This window comes from Capricornis sumatraensis, chromosome 2 (genome assembly GCF_032405125.1).
Source record: "Capricornis sumatraensis isolate serow.1 chromosome 2, serow.2, whole genome shotgun sequence".
In the NCBI taxonomy this organism is placed as follows: domain Eukaryota; kingdom Metazoa; phylum Chordata; class Mammalia; order Artiodactyla; family Bovidae; genus Capricornis; species Capricornis sumatraensis.
The window spans coordinates 62,734,047-62,747,839 of NC_091070.1; the positions used below are offsets into that span (position 1 = coordinate 62,734,047).

The 13,793-nt window shown below is 35.2% G+C and overlaps 1 protein-coding gene across 1 annotated transcript in view; it reads left to right on the forward strand.

Annotated features, from left to right (window-relative positions):
• MDGA2 (MAM domain containing glycosylphosphatidylinositol anchor 2) overlaps positions 1–13,065 on the forward strand; it is a 921,279-nt gene extending 908,214 nt beyond the window's left edge. Inside the window, exons 16-17 of the mRNA XM_068965010.1 lie at positions 10,214–10,319; positions 12,977–13,065. Coding sequence (XP_068821111.1) covers positions 10,214–10,319; positions 12,977–13,065 — 195 coding nt within the window. The remainder of the gene's footprint in view (positions 1–10,213; positions 10,320–12,976) is intronic.
• The last annotated feature ends 728 nt before the right edge of the window (positions 13,066–13,793 follow it).

Sequence of the window (13,793 nt, forward strand, 5' to 3'; positions counted from 1 at the left end):
ATTTTACCCATTACCTTAAATAACAAAGAGAGGAAAAGAGAAAACATTTCTGGGATGATTAGGGTTATTTCTATTCTGGACATGTTAATATAACATGCCTGTGGAATGTCCTCTTAATGATGTGCAGAGGGCTATTGTATATATTTTTCTGAAACTTTGAGGACAAACATGTGTAAGTCATTAGGCTTTATGTGTTGCCTAAAACTATGGGAATGATTGATATTTCCAAGGAAAAGTGTACATATGTGAACCATTATTAAAGACAGTGGAACCACATAGAACACAAACCAATCATTAACAATAAACTGTGGAAGAACAGCTTGATCCTAAGTAGTATTTTTTAGAGTTACAAGGAAGAATATCCAGGAAAGTTTGGTGACCGCAGATTTTGAAGAATGTGATTCTCAAACTGGAAAGCAGGTCAAGTCCAGACGACTGGTCCTTACAGAGAGTTCCCACTTAAAAAATGCATAAAATGGTAAGGAAATTAGGAAACCACCATCTTATTTAAAATTATTTCACTATTCATAATTAATTATCTTCACAGTCACTAATCATTTCTTTTGCAATATCTAATCTACTTTCAGGGTGCTTCCCAAGCAGCGCTAGTGGTAAAAAAAACCCAGCTGCCAGTGCAGGAGATGCAAGAGACCTAGGTTCAGTCCCTGGGTTGGGACGATCCCCTGGAGAAGGAAATGGAGACCCATTCCAGTATTCTTGCCTAGAGAATCCCATGAACAGAGAAGCCTGGCAAGCTCCAGTCCATGCACAGGACTGTGGCTTAGCACGCACGCAATCTACTTTTGACTCTGCTGCTGCTGCTGCTGCTAAGTCCCTTCAGTCGTGTCCGACTCTGTGCGACCCCATAGACGGCAGCCCATCAGGCTCCCCCGTCCCTGGGATTCTCCAGGCAAGAACACTGGAGTGGGTTGCCATTTCCTTCTCCAACGCATGAAAGTGAAGAGTGAAAATGAAGCCGCTCTGTCGTGTCCAACTCTTAGTGACCCCATAGACTGCAGCCTACCAGGCTCCTCCATCCATGGGATTTTCCAGGCAAGAGTACTGGAGTAGGGTGCCATTGCCTTCTCCACTTTTAACTCTACTCAGAGTATTTTTCACATTAGCCATTATACTTTCCATCTCTTTAAGTTCAGTTTGAGTCTTTTTACAAAATACTCTTCATATCTTAAGGTAATGTTTTGAGCATATTAAATCCAGTTATAATAACTAATGTCTGCTAATGATATCATCTGTGCCAGTTTTTGGTTAGTTTTGACTGATTGATGTTTTCTCATCTTTATAAGTCATTATTTTCTTGCTTTCTTATATGTCTGGTAGTCTGACTGGGTGTCAGACATTGTAAATTTTACCTTAATAGGTGATGGGCTTTTTTTTTTTTTTGTATTTATTTTGGAGCTTATTTGTGGAGGCAGCTTTTTTCCCCCCCCCCTCCTAAGATTTACTTAATTTTTGGCTCTGCTGGGTCTTTTTTGCCGTATGTGTGCTTTCCCTAATTGTGGAGAGCAGGGGCTACCTTTCAGCAGTAAGCAGTGTGCGGGCTTCTCATTGCTGTGGCTTCTCTTGTTGCAGGGCACAGGCTTCAGGCAAACGGACTCAGTAGTTCTGGCCCAGGAGCTTAGTGGCTCTGCAGCATGTGGGATCTTCCTGGATCAGGGATCAAACCCTTGTCCCCTGCATTGTCAGGTGGATTCGTAAACACTGAGCCACCAGGGAAAGCCCTGTGGATGTAGTTTATTAATACTCAGAAAATTTTTGTTCTTGCTTTAAAGATTTGTAGGTGAGATTAGAATAGTCTTTGCTAGCAGGTTGATTGTTTCTCAGTACTGAGGCAAAAGTCTTCTGAGTGCTCTATGCAATGCCCCATGAATTACGAGATTTTTCCAAGTCCTGTGTTAGCTGGACTCTGTTCCCTTAATTGCATTCCTCTGGGCCTTTCCCAGCCTTATGTAGTTCTCTTTCATTCGAGTCCCATTCAGGACTTTGCTGAGAACTTCAGGGGGTTCCTCTGCAGATGTTTCTTTCTCTCCAGTTCTTTCTTTGCTGGTTTTCTACCCTACATACTCTAGCGGCCTTGGACTCTCAGGTCTCTCTCTTCAACCCAGATTTTCTAGTAGGCTCTACCTTTGTTCTGCTTTCTTCATAATCTACAAATTCTGTATAGGGCAGTCATAGAGCAAACCTCGTTTGACTTCTGTCACTCAGGGTTCACTGTTCTTCATTGCCTGATGTCGTCTAGTATTCTCAATACCATTGTTTCAGTATTTTTGTCAAGTTCTTTGGCTGTTTCAGTGGGGAGGATAAATCTGGTTTCTGTTACTCTATCCTGGAGGGAAGCCAATCAAAAAATGAAGATTTTGAATCAATGAACTTCTAAGTTATTTAAATTACTAATGAGAAATGAAGATAAATAAAATATTTTTTATGTTGGATCTCTAGGTTCTTCTGTCTCCAAGACATTTCAAGGTCTATTGGCTAAGGATTACTTCGCTTCATAAATTTTGATTGTTCAAGGAAACACAACTGCGGCATCCTACCCTATTTTTTTTTTTTTAATTTAAATTTGTTTTCAAGTTTCTTGTTGCTGTTAACTTTTTCCAACTGTTTTTTTTTTTCCCTCAAAAGTCATTTATAAACTATCAAGCTTCTCAAAAATCTTTCTTTGATGTGTGATGCCTAGCAGAAAAACATGGTAAAAAAATGTATGAAATATATTGCCATATAAATTAAGTTGTGAGAAGTTTTAATATTATTCAAATGTAGGTTTGTGGCATCCAAGGATGTCTTTAATTTGAGTAGACAGGGTTTCTTTTACCTTTTGGAATTTTAAATGAAAAATAAGTGATTCTGAGCCTCTGTTAACATTGACACATTTTATATTTTATTTTTTAGGAGTTTGTATGCATTCAAATTAGTTTGATCATAAACTCTAAAAAAATAAAACAAAAATGCCACCTCTTGCAAAATTCTTTGTCTAAGTCTGTCCAATATATTTGCTTAGCTGACAATAACATTATTGTGTAGTACTTTTCCAGGCAAAAAGAAATTTTCTCCTACTGAAATTTCTTTGGGGCTCTTTTTCTAGAATTAATTTAGCATGATCAGTGCTTGTAATGAAAATATACTTAGCTATATTCAGAAGGATTAGAGGGAAAAGTTTCTAAAAAGTAAAATTAATGCAGTGTTAGTCTTACAGTTGGAGATGGCAATGACACCCCACTCCAGTACTCTTGCCTGGAAAATCCCATGGATGGAGGAGCCTGGTAGGCTGCAGTCCATGGGGTCGCTAAGAGTCGGACACAACTGAGGGACTTCACTTTGACTTTTCACTTTCATGCATTGGAGAAGGAAATGGCAACTCATTCCAGTATTCTTGCCTAGAGAATCCCAGGGATGGGGGAGCCTGGTAGGCTGCCGTCTATGGAGTCGCACAGAGTTGGACACGACTGAAGCGACTTAGCAGCAGCAGCAGTCTTACAGTGTCCCTTTTGTTTTATATCCTACACCTTGGAAAATATTTAACTGCCCTTTTTAATCCTTTACTTCTTTCACAGTACATTTCAGACATTTTCTGAGGGAAAATATAGAGACATTATGAGACTGACTTTACATTTTCTTTGTCACAGGCAAAAAGAATTCTGGAGATCTTCTATTCTTATACGCTCATTTAAAGATTTGGAAGTAAGCTTTGAGACAATTTATCTTAAATCACACAAATCCTTAATGTTAAATAGGGATTGGAAAAGAGATTATAATGCTCTCATCACATCATTCTGCTTTTATATTTATCTAAGAATAATAACAATCCAGAAAATGTCCTTAGTAGACACTGCATGCTTGTGTAGATATATATCTGACATTTTAAGCCAAATTCCAGGGCAGTTTTAGACTTGATGGTTCCTGAAGTAACTAACAATTGAAAACATTTTCTAATTGCAGTTGATGGTGCCATCTAGTTCTTTCTGTTTTTGCCAGCAGTCAAAATCTCATGTTATTATTTGAGATTAGAAGCTTTGACAACCATCTGACATTTATCCAGCAAAGTGGACTGGCAGAGTCTTGAGAAGTTACACTCAGTGTTAATATTTATGTATTTCTCCAAAAAAAAAAAAAATCTAAAAATAAAAAGTCAAAATTTAGGCTACCACCTGTTTGTTATGTTGTTGCTGTTATTGTTCAGTTGCCCAGTCATGTCAGACCCTTTGCAACCCCATGGACTGCAGCATGATAGACCTCCCTGTCCTGTCCTGTTTATTATGCTCAGTTCAGTTCAGTTCAGTTCAGTCGCTCAGTCATGTCTGACTCTTTGCGACCCCATGAATCGCAGCACGCCAGGCCTCCCTGTCCATCACCACCTCCCGGAGTTCACTCAGATCCACGTCCGTTGAGTCTCTCTTCTGTATTAGTTATGGATAGTTCTGCCACTGTTCACACGTAAGTGGGGAAAAGGCCATACTCCCCTTCTGTGATGGCCCACACTCTGTGGAGTGTGCTTCTCTCTGAATCTGAATAAATCCACATTACCTATCATAAAAAGGGGGGGGGGCGGGGGAATGATAGTCTAATGATTTGCTGAACCAGTAATAAAATGAAGGAAAAATTATTAATGTTAATAGCTCTTTTCAAATTTATTCACATCCTGAAGTTTTTCCAAGTGGTGTACACTGTCAGTTTTCAAGCTGCATTCCAAGTCTTTGACCTTGCCGTAGCAGTAATGATGAGAACAAATATATCTCATCAAATAGAAAACATTTGCAGAAGGCACCATTAATGTTGAAGTCAGATCATCAGAATTGTGTTATAATCTTTGACTCCCCATCTTCTTTTGCTCTTTAATGCTACATGTAGCTCTTCCTACTTTTCTGAGAAATTATATTTGAACATCAGCTCTAATAGCATCATCTGTATTTTCCTACATATTGATATCTTTACCTTTATGCTTTAAAGCATTATAAATAAATGTAAGAAACTATCAATTGATGAATTAATTTTATGTAGTATAGTTTTGATACAGAAATTCACATTTTTTTAAACTCTCACTAGCATTTACTCACTAGGAATTAATTTTCTGATTATACAGTATTTCTCGCATATTAAGTTTGCTGAATTACATGCACACACTGTGAAAATATTACTATTTTAAATTTGTCACTTCAGTTAGGGAAACCATTTTAAATAAGATCAGTGTGATTGTGTGAAGAACAGGCTCTGAGTAATTTGAACCCTCTTTCAGGAGACCTGAACATCAATATTCTCTCCCTGAGAATCTAGATGCCATTAATTCCTTCTTGAAGGCAATTAAGCCAAAAGTGTCAGAAGTATTGAAGAGGAAAGGGACATAGTCTTATCCTTGTAATGTAATAGTAGTCAGAATCATGGTGGTCCTTAATTAAAATATGACATAATTTAACCTATTAAATTAGAGAGCATTTCTTCTCTGAGTGAATATGATTCAGATTTTTTTCATTGCATACAGAACATATCTTCCATGTTGAGATACATCATATTATAATGGACTATTATAGTTTCTCATCTTTGTATTTGAGGAAAAAAGATGTTTGTCACCAAGGACTTATTTTTAAAAGCACTTGAAAGTTTGGCCAAGGTACATTATTTAAATTTAATTCATATACATCTTATCTCTGTTATCTATCTCATAGTCAAAAACAATATAAAGGAGAAAGTATCCCTCTAGGTCTTTGTCTCAAAGCCATTTATAAGTCTATTAGAATCTAAGTGTCATAATAATTCAGATAGCATTGTAGTTGGTGTTCAGAGCATAAAGAGAATAATGTAATAAATATTTCTTTGTGAGAGTCCAGTGAGTTAAAAAGACAATCTATATCTTCCCAATAACAAAGCTGCTATGGAAATTAAAGGAAATGAATACACTGCACAGTATATTTTTCTTTCTTCTTGTCCAAACAGAACCATCAGGAAGGTTACAGTGTTTCTCTAGCTTGTTGGATTGGATCTCCCTATCATCACAAGATTTCAAATAAATATTAAAAAAAAAAGTTATAACTGTACCAAGAGTTTGATAGTCAAAAGTTATTCTTATCATCCCAGTAATAACTGCTACTAATTCTCTGATTTTTTTCCCACACAATAACTAAAATGCTGCTACACTTATATGGAAAGTAATCAACTTTATTCAGAGACAAACTGTATTATCTATAGTTGTACAGATAAATGTAAACAAGTTTACAAAACAGTTTTTACTACTTCATTTAGGATCACCATGAAGTATTCCTATAAAAGAATGTTCTAGATAGAGGCGGTCCTCTGGGCATATGACAATTCAGCTTTTGCTGATTTGTATTTCTGCTGTTCATCCAACTACACACTTGTGGTCAACATTGCCAGTAGGCAAGCAGCACACAAATACATCAGTCAATCTACTCCCTGATGTTTACCATAAAAGGCTCCCAATACTCCCTCTCAATCTGACCATAAGAGAAGGGTGGCAGAGTCCTTCACAGCCTTGCTGCTTGGAGAGCTTTGTTTTTAGCACAAGCCTAGGTTCAATCTTGTGTTTTCCATCAAGCTGCACAGGGAGGCAGAAAGAGGGGAAGAAACAGAGAATTAATAGGAAAAATAGAAATGTTTAATACTTTAAACTCAGTAACAGAAGTTATGAAATGCTTTGAGCAGTGGCAGGATCATTCTTTTACTGAAAGGTGCCGGGGTCCAGCCCCGGTGGATCCAGGGAAATTAGAAGCATGGACGATGTAGGCGAGGAAAACTTATTTGTTTATTAATATAAGATAAGATTAGGAAGAAATAGTGTAGTAGGAAAATTAAGTGGAGAAAAGAGGCTGAATAACTTGGTTTACGTGGAAAGCCAATAAAGTTCCAGACAAGAAGCTTGCACCATCTACGTTAGGCCACCGGCCTCCGTTTGAATATCGGAGAGTGCCCTTGGGCTGTCTCTCTTACGGATCTTAGAAGCTGGGACAAGTAAGTACACATGGTGAGCCTCCACGCCCCAGATGGGAATTCAGCCAGAAATCAGAGTAAAGAGGAGACACAGGAGAAACCAGTCCAGCGACTGGCCCGGCCCCTATTGTCCAGAAAGGCCTTTTATTTTTTTTTTGTACATAGACATCAATGGATAATATAAAATTATGCAGCATCAGCAGCCCTGACTCTTATCAAAACCAGGCTTTCTTTCTGCATACCTAGTTGTATACACAAGTCTTAGGTGATTTACTTCATCTTCTGGCCAGAGGGCCAATTAACATTTTACGGCCCTTTTCTGATAAGGGTTTGTCAACCAGAAGACTTATTTGTGTTGTTCTTCCCAAAGTCTGGTGCCACTCTCAGAAAGCACTAAATAAGTTACATTCTTACATAACAAGGACACAAGAGGAGTACAGTGATATATAGCAAAGAAAAGTAATTAACGCAAAAGTCTAGTGTTGCTAACATCAAAACTACTACATTCCTATTTCTATATCCTTATTACACTGATTAATATCCTTTAGGTGTCTAAAAGATAAAGAATATGGAGGCCCGGCGGCAATCATTGAGTCAACAGTGAAAACCCGTCACCAATATGATTTTTAGCTCTTTAGAAAAGACTTTGTATCTTTAAGATGCTTTAAGCTTTGTGCCTCTCGCTTGGGGGCTGTAAGCAATTCACAAGCTGTAAGAGGTCCAGGGGAACCTGTTAGGCAAGCTAGAGAGTTATCAGAGGGGGTTTAACTGAAACATCCCTTTCAAATGCAGAAGACTAAAGCCCTAAGTTGACTTTTTTCAGAGTGTGTCAGAAGAGTGGAAAAGCAGAGTACAAAGGCCAGCAGATTTTTTTTTTGGGGGGGGGGTAACATGCTCAGGAAATACCAGGGGGACACCCTGAGATCTGACTCGCCTTGCCCATTAGATCTCTGCCACATGACCTTGTCATGGGTGGCCTTCCTCACACTGGCTTCCGGCATCAAGGTATGGCTGCTCACTGCTTAAAAGTCAATATAAGGCCAGGTTGGTGGAAAGGAAAGTTTGCATAATACATCCTTGTTCATACTTCCTTCCAGGATTAAAATTTGACTGGGAGGCAGAAATCTACCCTTTCTTCCATTCAATCTTTAAAATACATGCATAAAAGAAAAAAATTGTGATGATAACATCCTACTTCTATTCAGTAAAGTATTTGTCTTGGGGGCAAAGTGGAAAATATTTGATATTGTCGAATCAGACTCATAATAGCATGAACTTTGAGTTCTGACTTTCTCCAAGATAACATTCCATTCATGTTGTTATCTTCAGGAGAGAAGACTCAGCATCACATGACTGAAACTAAGAAGGGGGTGGGAATAACCATTGATTTACTCTTAACATTGATTCTTTACCAGGTAAGCAGCACGTATTAAAAAACAAAAAAAAAAAAAAAAAAGGAAAAAAGCTCCATTACTTAAAAACCCATTGTTAGGAAAAAGGCAGTACTTTCTCACAGATAGACTGCTGATAAGGGCAATTGAAAATGATCCTGAAGAACCATGTGTTTCAAATAATTGTGTATAATAATTATGTGAAATATATTCATTTCAGCCTTGTTCAGAATAACTGAAAATAATTTTATTGTCTAACAATAACAATACATACTGATTAAATAAATTTTGTTCTATCAATAACATGGACTATTCTGCTGCCATTAAAATGACTTCTCCTTTTCCATATTCAGTGCTTTTGAATTTTTATACCATTGATTTTTTATTTAAATTTTCTCTCTTGTAATTTAAATAGTCCTCTGAGGGTTTTTAGCCACTACCCAGATATCTTCCAAAACACCACCCTAAGTCAAATGCAAATTATCATTCCCAGGCAGCCAAACTAAGGTTTCAGTCCTGATTCTGTCTAAGGATGGAGCATTTATACATTCCCAACTTGGTTCTAAATATTTTAACTCTGGTCTGCCATTTTATTTTGGCTTCAGTGATATAAGACAAATTGGATGCTTTTCAAAGAAATGGCTTTGGACACTATTAACATATAATACTTGTCTCAAAATAGGTAAGCAAGAAATCCTCTCATATCTAATTTAATTCTAAATTAAATATAATAATAATATAATTAAAAAACTTCTCAAATCTTTTTATCCTATAAAATGAAACATCCTCAATCTTACGGACCATATTTAAGTAGGGAAAGGAAAGTCCTCAGAAAAATCACCACAGATTTACCTTTAAGGAGTCATATTAAACACTCTAAGATAAGACAGAAACAAAAATTTTTGTATTCATAAAAATAGTCTTTTGCTCTAATTTGTTGCAATGAAATAAGATTAGAGATCGTATTAAATTACATACATTAGTTTGATGTTGAACATAGCTCTTTATTAAGCTAATTTTTCTTCAGAAAGAACAAACTAGATATTTCATTTTGGTACATAGACATTTTTCTGGGAATATAGTCGCTAAGTGCATAGGTTACTTTTTCTACCAAAAGGATACTGGAAGCAAGGAGAATTTGTGAGATAAGACAGAAAATTTATGAAGAGTCTTATGTCTATAAAAATGAAATAAAAAAGTGTTATTTGTCCTTACATTGACTTTGTATCCAGAATTTAGTAATAAATGTAGGTTGATTTCATTCATCTATTCTTTCAACACTAATGTCTAAAGACTTAGTGCCAACCAATGTTCTAGATACTGAAATTTAAAGATCTGCCATTAAACCCATGAATATCTCCAAGTATTTAAAAACAGAGCATATGGGGAATATGATTAACTTATTCACTGTGTAAACACTTGTTCTGGGCTTCTGTAAACATAGCACTGTCACAATGAACCTGGAACTGATTCATCCATAAAATGTATCTTTAATAGACAGCTAGTGTTATGAGATATGTTTAGAGAACATTGGAGGGAATCTATTTCAGAGGAAAAAAATGTCCTTACTCTTGAAACCAAAAAGTGATATGATTTGTTTTTTGTAGCTGTTTTTATTCTATTATGTAATTAGGTTTAGTTTTGTTTTAAAATTGACACAGAGCTTATAAAATGGAAAACTGCTGTACAAGGAAGATCCTATTATTGGTTTTGTTGAGAAAGTTTTTTTGCAAGCAAGAATTCTGAAGACTATCAATAATAAATACCAGGATTGTCAATTTTAGGTTTGGCTCCTCTATTTCTCAGTAAAAATTCATCTGCAAATCAAAGTTCTACATTTAGGTTTGTTTCATTCATATTTGTAGCTCATTTTTGAAGGTATTCGAGGTCCTGGCATAGAAGGTGACATTGCCATTGATGATGTATCAATTGCAGAAGGAGAATGTGCAAAACAAGACCTAACGACTAAGAGTAAGTGTCTCTTCTTGGATCTGTTGGTGTGATGTTAGAGTAAAGTAATGACTATTAGGCTAATATGGTCTAATCGTTAAAATGAATTTATTTTTAGCTTGTTTATTCAAAAATTTCCTACGCATGAAACTCTAAAATTTCAAACATATTTTAAAATCAAATTATTAAATCCAGTGGTAGACACTAGACCTCAGTTATTTGACCTAAAATAATTTTGATTTTGGTTGATATAAGGCAAGCACACTTTGATTTTTAATTAAGGTTTTTAAATATTTTTTGTTTATATTATTAATTTCAGAAGATTTTTAAACTATTGTTAAAATATCTGGCTAATCCAAATAATCAACCTACATTTATATAGCCATGGCTATTTTTATTCCCCCAAGTTTATGAATGTATTTTCTAGGTCTAACTTTTGCCAACCATTTTAACAGATTCAGTCTTGTGACAAGTCTTAGTATATATGTATTAAGTAATGGAGTAGCCTGATTTTTTTCCTGGTATGATTAATCTCCTACATGCATCACAATCTTGTTTAGTAATTTGGTTTCAATATTTATTCTGGTTTGAGTATTATGATATAATGATATCTTCAAATTGTATTTTTTCACCAAAAATTCATTTTTAGTAAAAGAGGTTTATATAGAAAATTATAAATAATGCAAAAAGTATCAGAGTTATGTACTGAGCTGGTTTTTAAAAATCCTCATTATATTATTCATGTGAAGATGAGAAATTTAAAATTATTCTTATGAAAAGTTCCTCCAATTGAAGGGTTTTCATAGAACCATCTGGAATCTTTAATTTTGTGGTTATTTAAAGAGGTGTCAATCAAACTAAATATATACAAATGACTCATCAATTATTTAACACTTACAAAAAAAGCATGAAAATCCACTTTGTATAAGTCTAGAGCAAATCAGAGTCTTTGTTAATTTAGTATATTTGGTGAGAAATTATATCAGTCTGGATGTTGAAAGTCAAATTTATACAACTGTCCACTGATTGCCCATAAAAACTGAATGGACTCCAATTTTGAATATTGTTAAGATAAAAAAATTAAATTGTGTATAAAAATGAGCCATTTTGCTCATTTTTTTTCTCCTTTTTATCATTACACTTAACATTTCAAGTAACAATTTTAGTAAAAATTTCTCCTTGTGTCTGGCTAATTTTGCTTTAGTAAACCAGTAGCTAAATCCAAATGAAGTAGGTTTATCAAATACACAGAAAAGCAAGCATTCTTCTCAGAGGGCAAACAGATTTCTTTTGAATTTCACAACATGGATCCACAACAGTAACAGTATATTAACTGAAGATAGTTACCATCTTATACAGAAATCTTACATTTTGATAATTAAATCATGAACATTATTATAAATCAAATACATTTTCCAAATGAGGAAAGCAAGAGAATATAATTTACTTTCCCAAAAGGAGAAAGAAGAAATGTAGCCACAATGAAATGACCATGAAAACCCACAGGCACTTTATTATTATATGATGGAACAGTTTCATAACCAGTTTTCTTCTCCTAAACTACTAAATCCAGAAAAATGTGTGACTATTTTAAGTAAGATATCTATATTTATTGGTGGTATCTTTATTTGGCCTCTGTAAATCAGAGAAAATAAATCTAATTGAAGGAAAAAATTTCTTTGCTATGAGATAATATTCTGTTACATTTGTTTCTCTTTATCACTTTTTAAGTTCATTTTGATGAAAACTGTTGGATGAATATTAAATGTATGTTAATTTTTAAGTGCAAACTAGCTTGGAGGCCAAAGGCCTCTTCCTAATTGCTCAGGCTCCCAACCCCTCTCCAGTAGTAAATGTAGCACTCTGACCATGCTATCAAAAGCTGAGATTGTGTGTCTCTTTCTAACCCCAGCTCGCTCCTAGGTGAGACCCATTTTGTAACCTAAGACAGGTTAATGAATTATTGGGTTTGTCCTTGTTAGTCCTCCTAGGTAAACTACACATTCTAAGAGGTATCATCGGGATATGAAATTTACTAAAATTATCAGCTACAGGAGGCATCTCAAGGCTGATCGGTGAAACAATGTTTAGTTAGAACAGACTTCCTAGCACTTTAAAACATTACACTAAGGAGCATATTTTTTTCATCTAATTTCTAGATAATTGGCTGATCTAAATATATATAATCTACTATTTGCAGTAGTTAATTCCTTTACCGATAATAATCCCTACCTAGTTTTCATAGAGTAGATTTTCTTTAAACTTAAACATCTCTGAAAACATTTTTTTTAAAAAAGCTGACCTTTTAGATTTTTGAGAATTTTCTCTGTGTGAATGCCTTCATGTGGCCAACAAAACTCTGAGATTGAGCTAAGCCACAAATTCATATAAATATTTTCTGAACAGGTTTTGTAGCATATCATATCAATTCAAAAATCTGAAAATAGTTTAATTTTATCAAATTTCTAGGCATATATTCAAGTTATTTTCCTTTTCACGTGTCTTGGAAATGAATCTGATAAATAAAACAAACCAAACCAAAACAACAAATGTTTTCCAAAAATATCTTCTGTGTACTAAAATTGTTTTGTTAGTTCACTAAAGTTGTATTGGTAGCTACATGGGGTACTTAGTCTCCTTTTCCATTTGTTTCTTGGCATTTATTTCCTTGTCTTTAGATTCCGTTGATGGTGCTGTTGGAATTTTAGTACATATGTGGCTTTTTCCGGTTATCGTCCTCATCTCTATCTTAAGTCCTCGAAGGTGACCTTACCCTGGCAGAGGCTATAAAAGATTCACCAGGCACTAGCATGAAGAAAGAGTCTTTGTAAATGGACACTGAAAAAACAAACTACCAAAGATTCCTCCACTGACTACTGACTCAAAAATAAAATAATAAAAACAAATTTTTTTAAGCACTGGGGATAAAAAGACATCATGGAAATATAACTTATTCCTCACTACAAATAAAAGAAAATCTTGACCTGAGTAGAGAAGAGACCTTCAGGTGCTTCTATGGCTAAAATGATTACATACAGCATCATCTGGTCATCTGGTTGAACTCGGAAAAAAAAAAAAAAAAGAGCTATAGAAATCCTTGTCAAAGCACAAAGTCATGGCTGGTTTTGTTTCAAATGAATAGTTTGCTTGTTACTATGGAAACCTAATGGCCTGCCAACGAAAACCTCACTGTAAACAGGGTACGTGAAGAGCTGGCATTTATTTTCCTTTTGAGAAGGTTTTGCATAGAGAAATTAAATAAATGTAGGCCCTTTTACCTTTGGTTGTTACCCTTCCTTGACAATAACCCGAACTCGGAATTATTTAAAACATTCTTCTTCCTCCCCACCTTATCCCTATCCCACCTTTATTATTATTATTTGTTTTCCTCCCATGGCTAAGCTAGATAACTGTATGCTGTCTCTTTTTGCATGCACTACTATCCAGGATGGTAAACCTGGGCTTACACATTACACAGGCTTATCGGAGTTTGCT